At 40.1% G+C, this 17,925-nt stretch overlaps 1 protein-coding gene across 1 annotated transcript; it reads right to left on the bottom strand.

The window, feature by feature from the left end:
* Nucleotides 1-1,450: 1,450 nt before the first annotated feature.
* LOC135713606 (serine/threonine-protein kinase unc-51-like) lies at nt 1,451-17,112 on the bottom strand. Its single transcript, XM_065236738.1, has 8 exons — nt 17,046-17,112; nt 16,591-16,732; nt 16,384-16,525; nt 15,848-16,315; nt 15,511-15,781; nt 15,309-15,445; nt 3,128-3,263; nt 1,451-3,026 (listed from the first exon to the last, which is right to left on the bottom strand). The coding sequence occupies exons 1-8, from the start codon at nt 17,110-17,112 to the stop codon at nt 2,950-2,952; spliced, it is 1,440 nt and encodes a 479-aa protein (XP_065092810.1). The 3' UTR covers nt 1,451-2,949.
* Between the last annotated feature and the right edge of the window lie 813 nt (nt 17,113-17,925).

The following is a 17,925-nucleotide window of genomic DNA, read 5'->3' as shown; positions in this document are numbered from 1 at the left end:
CAGTTGCTTTGTTGTTCTTCAGCCGACCGATCTCCTCCTCAACTTCTTGAAAATCAGGGGCCGGTAGCCTGTCGTCTTCTGCGCGTGCTTCAAGGGCTGTTGCCCTGCCACCTTCGTTTTCTGCTGCTTCACCGTTGCAGTGCTCGTCATAGTACTGCTTCCACCTCTCAATCACCTCACACTCGTTACCGTCCAAGTCCTTTGCGCGAACTATTTAGCTTCTCGTAGAACTTCCGTGTATCGGTTAGATTTTCCATCGTTTCGCGATCTCGGTCTTACTGCCGTTGTCGTTCGATACGGCATGCAGGCTGTTTGGCCCGATTGCCGGTCTATACATTGCCTCCCGTCCTACCGGAGAGTTCATGTCTCCGATGACGATTTTGACGTCCCGTTGCGAACAGCCGTCGTACACCTGCTCCTGCTGCGCATAGAACGCTTCTTTCTCGTCGTCGGGTCTCCCTTCGTGTGGGCAGTGCACGTTGATGATGCTGTAGTTGAAGAAAAGGCAACCTGGAAAAATCCATCGTACGAATTACTCCACCGGAGCAAAGGCTGGTTATAATTTCCGAGCTGCAGAGCATAGTCATTGAATTCTAAATTGGAAACAATAGCGCCGATAGAGTTCACCTAACGGGATGACAATAGCTGTGGTTAGTAAGGTTGCTTTCTTCTGCTATAAAGACCATTTGGTGAATTTTACACCATACACGTTGGTAACCAATGTGGCACGTGCATCCTTGACATAGATTACTTTGGAGCTGATACTCGTAATGGTTAATTTATTTTTACCATTTTATCTGTTGTGGGTTGATTTCCGATAAAGGTATAATCCGTGCGAGTGCTGATAAAAACTCAGAATATATAAACAAGTCTGGAACAACAAGTTTGGACATTTCGGATCAAGCATAACTGCCGGTCGTTACATTTCGTTACTTTTATTACCTTTTTTTTTATTAATGTTTTACGAAGATTTTTTTCTGTTTGTAGTTCTTTTTTTTCTTTTATAGATTTTTCCGCTAACATATGGTTTGAGTTTGTTTGTTTTCTTTTCTGATTTGTTCATAATAATATTGGGTTATCTTTTCCATTATTTACTTGTTCTTCTCATTATCCACTAGCTTTTGCTGTATTTCATGGTTAGAAATCGACACCTTGTTTTCATTTAATCAAACAGTTGTGGCGATTTCTGAGTAGCTTATCTCCCCTTTATTTAAGATAGTATGTATGTTCATTGTCACTGACCCGATGGTAGTTTACCTCTAACATTATGTGTATGTATGTGTTTTTGCCTTTTTAGAAGACTTCAACTCAGAACTGTGTATCGGATAGCTTACGCGTTATGCTATCCGGAGCCTTTTTTGCTTGCGTCCTTCATAGAATCCAGCTGTGGTGTCCTTGATCTTACTGCTATCTAACGAGAGTATTACAAAGGTCACTCCCGGAGATGAAACATCGTAGACAAACACCCAGCTCAGTTAAAGGGTTAGGTTTATTCAGATTTGCTAGTTCGTTATTTCTTGGGGGAGTTTGTTTGTTAGTTATTTTTTGTACTTAGGTACTACGTTTTACTTTATCATATTGGTATGGTTATGCCTTTCTCCCTATATCACACTCACGTGATGGATCAGTGGAACTAAAACTGCTTGGAACGAAATAGGAACCTAGCCACAGCGTAAAATTGAGACATGTCTGGTTCGAGATGCTTCTTTTGATTGATCCAAATATTGATGCTATTGAACACATTTCATCTAGGCTTTTGCTCCATAAATTCACAAAGGATTTATACCGAAAATAGAATGATGTTCTTTATATTATCAATATTTGAACTTTTTTCGTGTTGCGTCTTTGAAATTGGGAACAACTGAAACGCCTCCGTTATGTGGATCGTATTTGAGCAGGTGCAGTTGCTAAACTGTATTCCCACACATCTCGATTGTTGTACGTATAAAAAGACCTCTCTAGCTGACGAGTCGTTTCAGACGAGTGAAATCTTCAACCCTATCAAGTTGGAGTATTTACCACGGTATTTACGTCAAAGCGTTGATCGGTTGAAGGAAATCTTCACCCAGTTAAGAATTGCAATATTGTTGTAAATTTAGCAAACTCGTCGTCATCATTGGCGAAGCTAGGAAGCGTGTCAAGTAAATTTCGATGACGGCTTGAAAATAAACTTCTGATACCACCGAAAAACAAGCACGTTACTGCGCTCTAGATATGAATGCGATGTTATTAGCTGATAAACAAGCATGCACACATCAGATGCAGCGAATCATACAGAAGCCCTTCGCCTTGATTTTGGTGCAACCTATGTACATTTTCGTGAGTACAACTGTTGCGTATATTTACATAAGCTATGCATATAATTTGCTTCAGATAGGTTTTCATAATTCATCGACATAACAACATACGAAAGCGTTCCATAGAATTGCATTTAACAATCGTTCAACTACTTTACGGCTTCATCTAGAATGGCCAAAACTTTAGTAAATTTTAATTTTGCTGATCCTACTCTTCAAAAAAGCTACCTTGATTGTATTTACAGCCGTTCGCTGGGAAAAGAAAAGCGACAGCGCTTCCGAAAACTTTCTTCCAATGATGATTGCAAAAATAAAATATACGAATAAATAAGCCTATAGAAAAAAAAACATAAATCTCACCGATACCGAGTGGGAGTTGTAGATGGGCTTCTCTTCGAGTTCGGTATTCATTTTCCATTCAAACATTCGAGCTCACGATCACGCCTTATTCCGCACTCATTCGTCCCGTTCAGCAACCGCAGTTCATTCGTCACCCGCAAACGCGCGGCATTCTTCTTATCTTTCTTATTCTGCTTACATAGATGATAACGATGATTCAGACCGCCCACGCAGGAGCAATAGCAGCAGTCCCAGAAGTATCTAGTCAGAAGATTTTCGACAGCCGTCTCCTGAGCGTCTGCAGGGCGCTGGTTCAGGACAGCTCATCGGTCGCGTAGATGTAACCCTGCTGCTGGAGGATGTACAGCCGCTTCTCGACGGCGTCTTTGTCTGCGAGAAGATGGAGAGAACCAGTTGATTAGTAATCAGGTACAAACATTGCGTTCCTCGAATTACAGTACGAGGTGTATGATGATGGAATGCAAACTTACATTTCGATAGGAGCATCTTGTCCTGGGGGTGACTGCACTTCTGCGCCAGCGAGTGAAGCAGAATCTGTGCCGATTGGTACCGGGTGAAGCAATCCTCCGGGTTACCGAACAGCTCGTCCAGGGCGGCCGATTGGCACTGAGGGGAAGGAATGAAGAGCATACGGTGCATTATGAAACAATGGTTCTTCGTTATCTATTCAATTGGGTACTTAGTTAGATAAAAAAAAACAAGTAATTGAATCTTATAAGCAGTATCCCCTGGAACTTTAAGGACTGACAGTTAGAGTAGGTACAAACCGGCCATTCGATTAACTTACCATATTCATTTGCAACTATAAACATAATTTGCTTTCTTTTTTTGGTATCAAACTATCAACTTTTTTTTCTTTGTTAGCTGGATTTTTTAACACAATGTTAATCTCGTGATATCAACCAATGTATTTTATATAAAAATTGTTGTATTAAGATAATCACGTGAAGAATTGCTTACCTATCTAAACACATTTTCAGACGGGCAGAAATTTACCATGCGTTTTTAAATTAAGTCATTAATTTGTTCAAGGAATATTGCTACAAAGGATCTTTTTTTCTATTCAACATGTAGTTCACCGATAGACGCATAACTGTCCCCTGTTATAAGGAAAAACATAGAACAGTTATAAGCCCATCGACAGTCTAGAAAGATCTTAATATGTATCCCTTAAACACGCTCACATGTCTACTGCCCTTGTCCTAAAATATATTTAAGGCCACTGACCTACAAGGTCTTAAACCTTAATGCCATTCTGAGTTGACCCATGGGTCCCATGGGACCTGGACCTGTACGCCTAGATGTTCACCAAAGAGCTTCTGAAATTGACCCATACCGGCCTGTGTATTTTGTAAGCTATCAAGTTTAGCCTAAGTAGATCGGGAAAAGGTGTACCCTTAAGGGTGTACGCAAGACACATCAAGTGTTCGCCAAAAAATATTCCATAAAACGGAAAAGTTCCAATGTCTGTCGAAAGTATTTCATGTTTTCATTGGAATTTGGTTGTGGTGAGTATTGCTGATAAGTTCTTTACATATTGATTATTTAGCTTCCGAAACGAATTGGGTAAGGTTGATCAACAATGTTTATTCTCAATATTTAACATCTTCAATAAGTATTATAGATCACTTTGGAACTAAGTGATGGCTATAGAACGGATCTCTCTCCCTTATTTGGTAGTCATTACTGGGAATGACTACCAAATTAGAGGGTGTTGTTTTGCCCACAAAACAGCTGTCATAAGATTATCAATCTCTTAAGCAATTAATAACTTTTTAAATTGACGATTGACTGGAAAACGAGAAAATTTCCCATAAGAAAAGCTTTAAAACTTTTTAGAAGTGCAAATGTAAAAAAGCTAGAAGGCTAGATTGGTTAACCCATAGTGATTCCATATAAATTACAAACGGTTTGTGTCAAGTTCAAGTCAGTTTCTTACCAAAAGAGTTGAAATTTTGGGAGGCTAATCAGGACTCGATTTGAAGCCATATTTTGCATCAGTCTAATGATTTTATTGATATGTTTAATATTCGAGGAATCACCAACACTTTTATAAGCTTCGCGATAAGTTAAACCTCTTAACTATTTTGGAGACAATATAGCATAATAGTTATATCTGACAGTTTTAATAATGCGAAATTTCAATAATCCAAAAAGATTGAGGTGCTTGTGATTTTCATTGCCTACCGGGAGGCCGGATTGGGTTTGCTTTCGCGAGAGTGACGTTTATTGGATCCGTTTCTTTGCACGGGTGTGTTTTTTGTAACCAGCGGTGTGTAAGTGTGCTTGTGATTTCCATTGCCTACCGGGAGGCCAGTTCACCGAGTTCGGATGTCACGCTTTCGGTGTGTAGTTCTATCGAGAGTCTCGTCACCGTGTGCGAGTTTGAACACGGTCCTGTTGATAAATTAGCCGGGGAAAGTGCTCATAATGTGTCCGCCGCGAGTTTTGGTGGTGATTCGGTGGCCGACGTTGCCGTGAATCAGGGAGTTTACGGCTTGCAAAAGTGCTGGTCTGCTGGTCTCTCGCCATTGTCGGAGATTGTGAGCAAGCTAAAGGATGCCTCGCTGGATACACCCAAGACTGGACGGTCGGTAGCTGGTGGCCGTGAACGGTTCCTGGGGAAAGCACTAGACGCGAACCTCCTCCCAGATGACCATGGCAATGCAGGAAGTATTACAACAAAGGTAATTGCTATTAGATATTTTTGCAAACAGTGACATATAGCAGACATGAAGCTCAAGTGGAGGTGCCAGATAAAGGTGTTATATCCTAGACAAATGGTAAGCCATAAATTTGCTGTTGTCGTCGTCGTAAGCGCCGTCGAATTTGCCGTCGTAGTCGCTGTCGTAATTGCCGTCGTAGTCGCCGTAGGCAGTACCGTTAGTATATTTAAAATTAATAATCAACCGCTGAAAATATATGAATTATCGCGTATTTCTGTTGTTCATTACATACCTACCCAAATGCGAGAACGTAAAAGCTTGTTTAACCAGGGCTTAAACAATCGTCACGCCGGTCATAGCTTGTTATGATTGCCTGAACAATGCGTAAAGATCAAATCGAAACATTGAACGTCGCGTGAAAGTGGAACTTAACGAAAGCCTAAGTACTCTTTCGTAGCTTTTAGTTTTAGGATTTGAAAGATCGTCGGTTGCAGTGGCTTGCTTACTGAGCAGAAAAATGTGGTCCAGGACCTTTCAAAATTAAAAATGTATGGTAAGATCGCTTGTTTATCGTGTATTTTGTTGTCGTCGGTGCCGCCGGGTTTGAATAGTTATAACAACTTGAGTAACGGTATAATGTGATATGAGGGGCTCAGTAGCCTTAGAGCAACCGTTTTTGCTTACTGAGCAGAACATCATGAGTCTAATCTCAAGTCCATCCAAATTCAAGATTCGTCAATCGTTTTATTTGTTGACATGACTACATGGTAATAACAGAGCAACTCAATGATTAAAAAGGAGCTCGTCTGCCTAGTGGCAAACGTTTTTGCTTACTGAGCAGAAGACCGTGGGTTCAATCCCAAGATCCTTCGTGTTATATGATTGTTAGGACATCAATTCAGCTTATCGTTTACCAAAACGAACCCTGCTGCAAATCCAACCTTATTACCCTACCCAATATACCAGTGATTCCTCGTGGAAGTGCAGAAGTGTTCTCGGCTTCCATCAAAGCGAGTGTCATGTCAACACATTCCTACCCCTTCCTTTCTTGACCTGACCTAGTTTGAGGTCAGCCGTTTTTACACATTGAGGATGATTGCTAGTCCCAAGCATCGTCTATTGGTTCTCTGTGTAATTACAGCTGGTCTGGCAATAACACAGTAGCAACCGTGGGCGGTCAATCATGCTCATGCTCATGCAATTCAATAATCCAAAAAGACTGAGGATATCAATGTAAACCAGACAAAACTCAAACTAATATACAAAAGGTATGGATATACAGGTATTCCTTGACATAACGTAATTTTGGGGTAACCCTGTTATTATAGAATCGATATTGAAAATCAGAGGGTACAATTTTTGATGATTCTTTGCTAAGGGGTACGCCACTAGACCACTCGGTTAAGGACCACTGATGTTAACACAGAAGGCCGTTGAAATTGACTTACAACACCTTCGGAGTTGAAACTAACTCTAACCTCCGATGATTACTCATTAGATTTCAATAATTCGTATTCATTAAGCCTATTAAATTTATGAAGTTAACTTTGGGGTGGTAATTAAATTTCCATTTAAAAATTCCACATTTTTTCGGGTTTTCCAGGTGAAAATTATCTGTAATTTTAAATGTTTTATATTTTAAAAGTAGAGTATCCTACAACGCAGCATTAGATTTGCACGAAACCTAACCTAAATTTCCCCGCCCCTTTTCCTCACCCACGAATGTTGACAGTTCTGCCGGGTTTGTTTGACTCCCGTACGTAATGTCAGCCTAAATGCCCCTAATTTGAACCCATACATAAATTCAGCAATCGACTAAATTTTCAATAGCGACCAACAATATCCATTAGTACCGTCCCAATGACGCGTTCATCTAGATAAAATTGATAAACAACAGATTTTAAGCGATGGGCCCAATCTTAGATCCATTGGCCAACATTAGAGCCATTTCCCCTACCATGTATTTTTAAGGCAACATTGGGGGTTTAATTTCAAAAACCAAAGTCGGTCGCGAGAGTGGTCTGATTTTAAACCAGAGATGATGATTTAATTTTCAATAGGAAATATGTCTACGAATTTGTTAAAATTAAGAATTTATCACTTTTCAAAATGTCTATTGAAAATTGCACGACTGTGCAACTGTTGCTATGATAATTAAAATTATCACCGATTGCCTGCGAAAAGAGCTTTCCCTAACACAGATTTCAAAATTGAGTTCCATTCGGTCTCACCAAACGGCGTTCATTCAATCACCGCGTTTGGTGAGTGATGGTGTTCTCCAGTACACAACGAAAGGCTCCCCGCAAGCAGCTAGCTAGCTTTGATAATGTACCCAGCAACAAAACGTTTGTGGTCAAATGCGTCAAGTATTGAAGTGGTACATACGAATTCTCGCAATGACCCAATACCACATGACCATGTCAATTAGCCAGAAACGCTTCAAATTAGATAAGCTTTCCTCCAATAATTTTTCGCTTTTTTATTATATACGTGAGTTTTGTGCATGAGAATGCGTAATTTTTTCATCAGAAAACGAGGCGTTTCCATGATGGGAAAAGAGATTTTCCTAACACAGTCGCCGAATATTGATACCGAGCACTGAGCATGCCAGACGGTACCTATCTTTAAATATGCCTTTTGATGCAAATTTTAAGCCCCTCCTATTCAGAGAATTATGCCGAAAAAAAAATCTTGCCTATCATCTCCAAGAACGTCGAGGATAAATTTCCACAGCATTGTTCTAAACTAACTTACGAGTAAGAGCTTGTATCCAAGGCATATCGTCCATGACTTACTTGTACTCATGGACATCGACAGAGCACCTCACAAACAGAACTCTCAAATTGCTTCCGAAATTCAACCTATCGCACTTTTTCACTGATACCGAGTTAAGAAATCAATTTAATATATACGATACTTTTTCTGTGACATCAAAACTACCTTTCGTAATCCTACGTAAAATCTACGGCCGTGTCTTGGATACAACCTCTTACTTGTTTTAAAATGGTGTACTGTGTTTTAGGATTAAAAGTCGAATGAAAGTTAGGGGGACAAATGGCCAAAAGGTTGAATGGACAAAAGGTTGAGTGAAAAAAAGTTCAAAGGGACAAAAGATTTAAAGTACAAAAGGTCGAGTGGACAAAATATCAAATGAACAAAAAGTTAAATGAAATTTGATTACGAAAAAGGTATGGTCAAAAGGTCGAAAAGGAAAACAATTGTTGAAATGAACAAAAATGCAAAGCACAAAATGTCGAAGGAAAAAAGATAGAATCGAATAGTGTAACAAAGAATTAAAAGAGCCAAATTTTGTTTTTGACTTTATTAGAGAGATTTTTAGCCGTTGGCTAAAGGGTGTCCACGATGAAATTGCCACACTATGAAATTGCTCTAACTTTTTAACCGTTGGGTAGAATTTAATGAAAATTTGGGTGGATTTAGTTCATAGTGCATTATTTACATCCTGCAAGTTTTAAAGTCCTGTGATCAAAACTCGCGGAAATGGAGTCGAAAGAACAGCTCGTGCGTGATAAAATCTTGCGCATTCATCACGAGAACAAGGATCTCTCGCATCGTTCCATCGCTAAAACGTTGGGAATCGCGAATTCCACGGTGTCGCGAGTAATTAAGCGGTTCGAGGAACGGTTGACCACCGATCGGAAGCCCAGAAGTGAAGGAAAAAGTATTCCGTACAACACCAAAAATCACAACCGCGTAGTTGGGGCCTTCAACCGAAATCCGAACGCCTCCGTTAGGGATGTGGCTAAGAAGCTGCACCTAAGCCGAAGTTTTGTCCAGAAGGCCAAAACTAAGGCTGGGCTTCGAACGTTCAAGGTACAAAAGGCCCCTAATCGCGACGAGAAGCAGTACAAGTCCGCCAAAACCCGTGCCAGGAAGTTGTACCTCAACATGCTGACGAAAGTTGAATGCTGCATCATGGACGACGAAACATATGTGAAGGCCGACTTCAAACAGATCCCCGGCAACCTGTTTTTCACGGCCAAGGATAAGTTCAGCGTTCCGGAGCATGTCCGCACTCAGAAGATGTCCAAATTTGCGAAGAAATTCCTGGTTTGGCAAGCCATCTGCACGTGCGGGAAGCGGAGTGCACCTTTCGTGACCCAGGACACGATGAACGGACAGGTGTACATAAAAGAGTGCCTCCAGAAGCGGCTGCTTCCTCTCCTGAAGGCCCACAACGTCCCAACAATCTTCTGGCCGGATTTGGCCTCATGCCACTACTCCAAGGACGTGCTGAAGTGGTATGCGGACAATAAGGTCAATTTCGTGCCGAAAATGTTCAACCCTCCCAACACTCCGGAGCTCCGCCCCATCGAGAAGTACTGGGCGATTATGAAGCAGCACCTTCTTAAACGACCTAAGGTAGTGAAGACAGTCGAGGAACTGAAGAAAGTATGGGTTTACATGCAAAAAACGGTTGATTCACAGGTTGTGCAGAATCTTATGGCCGGGGTTAAGGCCAAGGTGCGGGCATTTGCGTATGGACTGTAAATAAAATACGAGTAAAATGGCAAAATGAAGTTTAATAGTTATTTCTCAATCCCTGAAAATTTGATGGCAATCGGATGAAAACTCGAATTTTGCGAATCAATTTTGTGTGTGGCAATTTCATCGTGGACACCCTTTAGTTCATCTCTAAAAAAGAGCCAAATAAATAAGCTGAGAGAAGCAGGTAAATCCATTATGAACCTTGTCTAATCCAACTGAAAATTCTTGAACGTTTTTTGGAGTTGACTTCTTTGTTCAAATATGGGTCATTCCAGCTCAAGTGGGTACAGAATTTTTAAAAGTTGTGGTCGATGTCACCGATTTGAGCCATACTTGACCAAAACGCTTATTTTGGCATTCTGACCAAACGTCTTTTTTGATTTTACTCTAAAGTGCCTAGATCCTTCTGGGTATCATTCAAGTAGCAGCTGACATCCACAACTGAAATTTAAGATATGTACCTGCTAATATATCTGATTTCATCATCCTTCTAAAGCACAACGTATTTTTCACTTTTAGGACCACAATTAAACTATGGACAGAAGCAAATAAATGAGCTAGTTATGATTTCATGTAATGAGAATCCTGCCCAGAACATGTGAAAAATAATATAAAAAAATTATTGTTCTATCGACGTGTAGGAATTTAAGAAAAAAAAAATAAATAGCATTGATTTTCCACCAGAAAAGCTAAAAAATATCACTCACTCATCTGGTCATATCTTAAAAACTATTTGTTCAAATAATTTGCCCTTGCAAACACATCTAATAGAACAGTTTTCCAAAGTGTGGTGAAAATTTCAGCCCAAAATATTAAGAAATTAAAAAATTTCGCCCATGGTGAAAATAGGCCATTTTTTGACAATTTGGAAACCTGCCGGTAACCAGCCCGTTTACTGTAGTTACTATAACAAAAACAAAATGTGGTTACACCTATAAAAATCTACATTAAAAAAAAAACCTTCAAATGGACGTTCTAAGATCACGAATAGCTTATTTGGTTGTGGAGTAATTTCTTCTGAAAGTTGAAATTAAAAAAAAAAAAAATCGAATATCCAGGGTTGTAGCCGGGAGGGATCTAGGGCAAAATCAAAAAAGGCGTTTGCTTAGAATGCCAAAATATGCGTTTTGGCCAAGTTTGGCTCACATCGGTGACATCGACCACAGGAGGTGTACCCACTTGAGCTGGAATGACCCATATGTTGTTATGTTTTTTGACAGATAAGAGCTTTGGAACATTTTTAATCTACCGTATGCGTGATAATGTTTGCACCATCGTACAAATAAGGTTCCCGTTTCACCTGTGCATACAATGCCTTGGTTTTCTTTGCATGCACGTAACCTACAGCTCATACCGTAGTAGGCTGTGTTTAAAAGAAAATGATTTACTTAGTTTGACAGTTGCACCATGACGAAGTGGCAGCGTATTCGTGATTTGTCCCACGCGCAAATGTCGCAAAAAGACATTTCAAGCGCCGTGGGAGTGTCCCGGTGGACCATCAAAAGGGCTTTAGACCGAGAAAAGAAAGGACAACTATCCGCGAAGGTGGCCACAGGTCGTCCGAGGTCAGCTCGGGTTCCGAGGGTTATCGCTGCTATCAAAAGGAATACGGAATCAGTGACTTTACGGCACGGAAGATCGTAAAGGAAGATTGCGGGACGAAGTCGAGGGCACGGAAAAAAACTCACATGATTACCAACCGCAATCCGGGAGTAACGAGTCGTTCACCGACGAGACCATGTTTATCGTCGATCCCGTATCAAATTCCAGAACCGACCGATATATTAGTTCTCTTCCGGTAAAAGACGTGGCCGACGAGCACAAGAACGTGTATCTGACCAAGCATCCTGCTAGCGTTATGGATGGCAAAAAATGAACCCAGTGTTCATTCCAGAAGGAGACAAGGTCAACACCGAGGTCTACATCGGGATTTTAAGTAAGTATGTTCTTCCGTGGATCAAAGAACAGTACGATCCGAAGCCAAATGTTGTATTTCAACATGATGGGGCTCCGTGCCACACCTTGAACCGCACTCAGAAGTGGTTGCAGGAACATCTTCCGTTCTGGGCGAAGGATATGTGGCCGCCATCCAACTCCGATCTTAATCCGCTGGATTACTCAATATGGCGCGGCATGAAGGTCAAGGCCTTTTCTAAACGCCACCCGAGTACAGCAAGCTTCAGACAAACATTGACCCGTACCTGGAGAGAAATTGATCCAGACTACATTATAAGAACCTGCCGTGCATTCCGGAAGCGTGTGGAGGCTGTAATGAGCTATTAAAGGGTGTCTACTCAATCAAAGGAATCAAATTCCCTGAGTTTTCCAGGTTTTTACAGGTCGGATGAAAAAAATTCCAGGTGCATACAAATTATACACATTATTATTTTATCTATTTATCCATCTGGAATCCCTTTTATGTACTTATTGATTTATGTTATTTTCGATTCTTCAAACTTGGGCGTTGGTACTTTTAACTCGGCACAGCAAAAAAGTTATTGAATATTACAGCAGAACAGATGCACATAGGTTGTTTAATATTAATTTGTACAATTTATGTTTAGTAAATGCACCAATACGTTAGTACAATGTACTTCTACAGCGGCTTAGGGAGACTCTATAAGCCACCATAGGAACACATTGCACTAAAGTACTTCCACTATTGGTGCATTTATCCTACACATAATTTGCGAAAAGAAATTATATCCATGGGTGTAATATTGTACTTGGTTTTTGCAATCACATTAGTTATTCATACAGTAGCATGCATTACGTCAATCAATATTACATGCTTTTTTGGTATTTGTGTAGTATTTTTTTAATTCAAGAATATAAATACAAGTAAGAAACCTGTCTATACTATTCGATAAAACGATATATCAAAATTTGATAACAATATGCTTTCAAAAACAAAATATAATTTTAATAATATGTTTGAGTCCAACTCTGTTTGGAAGATCAAGACAGTATAAATCATGGTTTCACATGTCTACAATCTCTTAAGGTTCGTTTAGACTATCTGATTTTGACCGCCGCCATAATGAAAAATCTGCTCAAATTTACTCGGTAGTTCTACAGATTTGTTTGAAGTTCTATGTGTTCTTCAGAAGTTCTGCAAATTTTTCTAAGAATCTACAAAGGTTCTGAATCCCTGAAGATTTAAGATCCTTGAAGATCGACAACTATCTCTGATGTTCCCAAAATTTCTAATAATCTACAAACTTCTCGAAAGTTCTGGAATTTTTCCGGCAGATTTTCATGATTCAATGAATATCTGCAAATATCTCTGAACATCTATACAATTTTCTAAAGAATTAAAAGATTATCTAGAAATTTTTTAGCTTTTCGGAAATTTTAGGAAGTATTCTGAAGTTTTTCTAATTTTTCTCAAGCTGTGCAAATATCTCTTAAGATCAGCGAATATACCTGAAGTTCTGTGAATGTCTCTCAAAATCCAAGAACCGCAGTAAAATTCTGAAAATTTATTTAAACATCTGCTAATTTTTGAGTAGATTTACGATCTACCCTCTGAACTTTTCCGAAGTTCCTAAAATTTATTTCAAATTCTGTAATGTTTTCTAAAGTACTGTATTTCTGCTCTAAAGATCTACGAACTGCCCTGAAGTTCAATAAATTTCACAGTAGATCTCCGAACTTTTCTAAAGTTCTTTAAATTTCTTTGTGGATTCTTGATCTAAAGATCGGCGAACTTTCCCGAAGATCTGTTAGTTTTGCTGAAGTATTGCAATTTTTTCTAAAAACGTACAAACTTTCTGACGTTCTACAGACTTCTCTTAAGGTCTACGGACTTCTCTGAAGTTCTTTAGATCTATCTATTTCCGACTTCCATGGAGTTCTGCAAAATATTGTACTTTTGTACTTCGCTGCTATTTTTTTTTTTTGGAATTGAGGTGCTTTTCTGACATTTAACGAATTTTTCTGAAGATCTCACAATTTGTGTGAAACTTTCTGTCAAATTCCTGCAAATATCTTTAAAGTTCTGTAAAGTTGTCTTAAGCTCCGTAGCTCTATTCCCAAAATCTAAAAAAAAAAAAACTTGATGCTCAATAAATTTCTCAGTAGATCTGCAAACTTCTCTGATGTTTTGTTAATTCTTCTCGGGTTACCCTGAAGATTTGAAAATTTCCTTGAAGATTACCTAAAGTTGTCAAAATTAATCTGAACATATTTGAGTTTCCTAGAAGTTTTAAATGTCTCTATCAAGATCTACAAATTTTCCTGAAATCGTCTAAATATTTTTTTTTTTTTTTGATTTGCCGAACTTTCCTGAAGTTCTGCAATTTTTACTGAAGATCCAATAACATTTCTGAGATTCTTGTGATTTTTTCAGAAGTCCTGTAATTTTTTTCAAAGTTCTGTAGCTTTGTTCTGAAGATCTACGAACTTTTCTGATGTTGAATCATGTTTCGAGGATCTCCAAACTTATATGAAATACTTTATATATCACTGTACATTCTTGGACTTGTTTAAAGTTATGCGAATTTCCCTGAAGATTTGCAAAATTTCGCTTATAGTTTTACAAATTGATTTGAAATTATTTTTGCTTGCTTGAAGTTTTGAAAATTTCTTTGAACATTGATCTGAAGATCTACGACCTCTCTTGTGATTTTGTTTTTATGAATTTCTATTAATTACTTTTAATTTGTTTGTAGTTCTATTCTCAAGATCTACGAACTACCCTGAAACTTAACACATTTCTCAGTAGATCTCCGACCCTCTCTAAAAAATTCTATGTAGGCTCTCAGACCTGCTGTCTGGCATGCTTATTCTTATACAATACATGCTTCGTATGCTTCCTTTTGACGGTTGCCAGTCTCTCTTTTTCGGCTGTTTCCTTTTTACGACGATTTTGATCCTCCACATACAAATCAGCGAAGAGCGAGCGTGACAAGACTCTCTGAATGAACTTGTCTCGTTCGCACACGTTGTCTTAGCTGTCAAATGCTTGTCAAGTTCAGTGCCCTTAAGAAACGTTTCGACAAACTGAACGAAAACTTCTTTTGAATTACGAATGAAGTGATAATTGGAAAATTCCCTGAGTGGAACCAAAATTCCCTGAATATTCCAGGTTTTTCCAGGTAGTAGACACCCTGTATTAACATTCACTTTGAATTATAGAGTTTACTTCAAGGGATTTCTGGATAGAATTCCGGTTTGCAGAGAATTTCGAGTGAGTTATGCATAAAATTTGAAGGCAATACCAGAGATAATTTCGAGATTATTATGGGGTAATTCTTGAAAGAGTTTCGACCAACTAGATCTTTACACTGCGGTTGATCCTTTAAAAGTAATGCGAATATGTTGAGTTATTATTTCAGAAATGGTTCCAATTATGGTACGATCAATGATCCGCACCATCTCAAGTCACTCTAACCCTTATGTTTTTTGTTAATAATTCATAAAAGGACATCGATTTAAAGCACTTATCTCAGCAAATGCTTATCTACGGACTTACCATTTGTATCGCATGGTCGTACAGAATCTTATCAGCGGTAATATTGCTAGCCCCGGCCCGTTGCAGCAGTCCCGTTCCGTTCAGCTTCTTCGATTCGCACAGAGTCGACCGGTATCGCGTGTGCATCATCGAAAGTACTAAAATTAATTCATTAGTTAATATCACCATCACTTCGCACGTTTCAATTCATTGAACAACCCACCATTCTTCACCGTGTCCGATGGCTTCAGGTGTCCACTCTGTAGTTGGGACGACGCCAGATGCATACCGGACGAGAGAAGATTCAGAGCCCGTACCAGCAGAACCAGTCGTTCGGCTCGTTTGCAGTGCTCTGGCGCGTGCGGTGCAATCGGTTGAGCATCGGCTGACATTAGTGCCGACAGTGGTGCACAACGGGAATCCGCCACCTCTAGGATGCAGTCCGTTAGGGCGATGACGAAGTTTAGCTTCGCTAGGGTTTCATTGTGTTCGCGCTGCAAAAGGAAATGGGATAGGTTGGCATATCGGTGGTATACTGAGGGGTTGAAGATCGAACTTACGTCCATCAGCGTTTCAGCTGGCAGTTCCGGTGCATGGAAGTTGATCGGATGATCGTCCAGATTATTATCATGTAAGTAACTCTGCAGTCCAGCGGTTGCCCCCATTTCCGGTAGAGTGAAAGCCCTGGTTCCCAACGGATGAGTATTGTTGTTGTCGTTGGTCATCAGCGTTGGGCTACCTAGGGCCGGAAGCTTCGATAGGGCATTTGATAATACTGGCGAACTGGTGCCGGAGCGACGCAGAGGTGAATGATGTGACGCTGGACTCACCGTCCAGCAGGACGGCGGAGGAGGCGTTTCCGACAGAGATCCACCCGACGTTGATCGTCGGCGGCTGCCTGTGGGAGGAGTACCGATTGCGAATTGCACTGCCGGCGGCGATATTGAGCTAATATCACAATTACTGTTTCGATGCTCGGATCGCTTCATGCTGATCGGCTGAGATCGAGGTATTGCATTGGGGATGTTCTGTGGGGTTGAGTTTGAAGTTTGTTGGTCAAATCGAAACTATAAGAGCATGTTCAGGACCAGCTTACCTTTGGTGGCGTCTGACTTTGCTGTCGAGAAATCTTTCTAGCTGCCGTCGGGACGGGCTTCGGCTCCGAGATCGGCAGCGTGCTGGGTCTCGGTGGACTCGCCTGAGCGTTTGTAGCTGTTTGAGGCACTCTAGTTGGTTTACTGAAATTCATTAGAAGTACGTTAGAAATCTACACAATTCCGGGATTTTCATCCGAAAAACAAACCTCTTATCATAATTTCCACTGCATGGATCTACCGGTAGATTGTTTGGTACTAGCACAAAGTCATCCGAATTATCCTGACTGCTGTTGGGTGTGTTGTTAGCGCTACCGATCGTGGCAACACTGTCGTCGATCTCAAGTGGCACTGGAAATGAAGCAAACAGACTTCGCCATTAGAACCCGTTCGACCTGGATTAATTCTCCATATTAATTCGAAGATTCCACTCTCACTTTAATTCTCAATTTACCGAGAAAATAGCGAACGCAACCTTTTTGCGACGTTTCTGAAAAATCGGAAACACAACAACTGCGTCTCAGGAAAATGGTTCTCTCTGCAAGTGGAGACGAATTTAAAATGAACGAAAAAGATCGTTGATCGTTTGCCAAATTTGCACTTCACGCCCGCCGTCCGCCGTTGGGAAAATGAATGTACGTACTGGCTGGCTGGCGGTACTTACCAACTAGCAAGAAAGAAAAGTGAAATGCATTCGTGACAACAACGGGAAAGGAACCGGCGTTAAACATCAATGAGCAATATCAAGTGAGATGCGCAAGTGCAGGAGAATGGGATGACAGCGTAATCGGTTGCCGTAATTATTGCTTGCATATGCAGATCGGATTTGTGGTGTGGAAAAAAAATGCACGGTCGAGTTTTTTTTGCCGTTTAAATTTTTGTAGGAGTAATTAGGTTAGTATTTCCCATGACTACGACATTTGATAAGCCCTTTGCAACAGAAAGTATATTAGTATATATTTGTCCCAAAATCACTTTTAAAGGCCGTGGAGAAATACTTATTAAATTAGGAAAGTAAATCAATAAACAAATAAACATCGAAAAGCGTATCTGCATTCGCAAGTCAGAGAGCAATAATTATTGTGCAATTCTTATCGCAAGCAGAAATTGATCAGGTCCGAACTTTAATAAAACCAAAATTGTTACTTGAGACAGAACAAGCGATGTCTCGTCAGACAAAGCTTGGTAAAATTCAGTGCTTCAACCACGGAGTAGGGACACGGCTCCGCAGCGCCAGTGAAGGCACCAGAACAGTTACGTAATTTTCCAGAGGAACCTCACACTGGTCAGCTGCTATTAGACGATTTCGTCTACCACATGGACGAAGTAGTGGCGCAGTTCCGTGACATGGACATTAGACCTGTTCATTTTAAACGAAATGTTCGGAATGTAACGGGTCAACCGTGATTACTGTTCGTCATGTTAATTTGAACTTCTGTGCAAATTTTCAGCAAAATCGGTGATGATTTAGAGGTGCTTCAAGTTAATTTTATGTTTTTAAGGTAATTTACGGCTTACAATATTTGTATCTCGAGACTGAAACA

Source organism: Ochlerotatus camptorhynchus, unplaced genomic scaffold, assembly GCF_037179485.1.
Source record: "Ochlerotatus camptorhynchus isolate MF236.1 unplaced genomic scaffold, CSIRO-AGI_Acam_v1.1 ptg000573l, whole genome shotgun sequence".
In the NCBI taxonomy this organism is placed as follows: Eukaryota; Metazoa; Arthropoda; class Insecta; order Diptera; family Culicidae; genus Ochlerotatus; species Ochlerotatus camptorhynchus.
Note: the sequence above shows the minus strand (reverse complement) of the source record. Positions and strands in the feature narration are given on the sequence as shown.

What these genes read in the sequence shown, in the direction of transcription:
- LOC135713606 (XM_065236738.1), bottom strand. Translation starts at nt 17,112, where the DNA reads ATGTTTAACGCCGGTTCCTTTCCCGTTGTTGTCACGAATGCATTTCAC. An exon ending in CTTTTCTTTCTTGCTAGTTG is followed by an intron (nt 16,733 to 17,045) that starts GTAAGTACCGCC and finishes CTTCATTTCCAG; the next exon opens with TGCCACTTGAGATCGACGAC. An exon ending in AAAGTCAGACGCCACCAAAG is followed by an intron (nt 16,316 to 16,383) that starts GTAAGCTGGTCC and finishes TCAACCCCACAG; the next exon opens with AACATCCCCAATGCAATACC.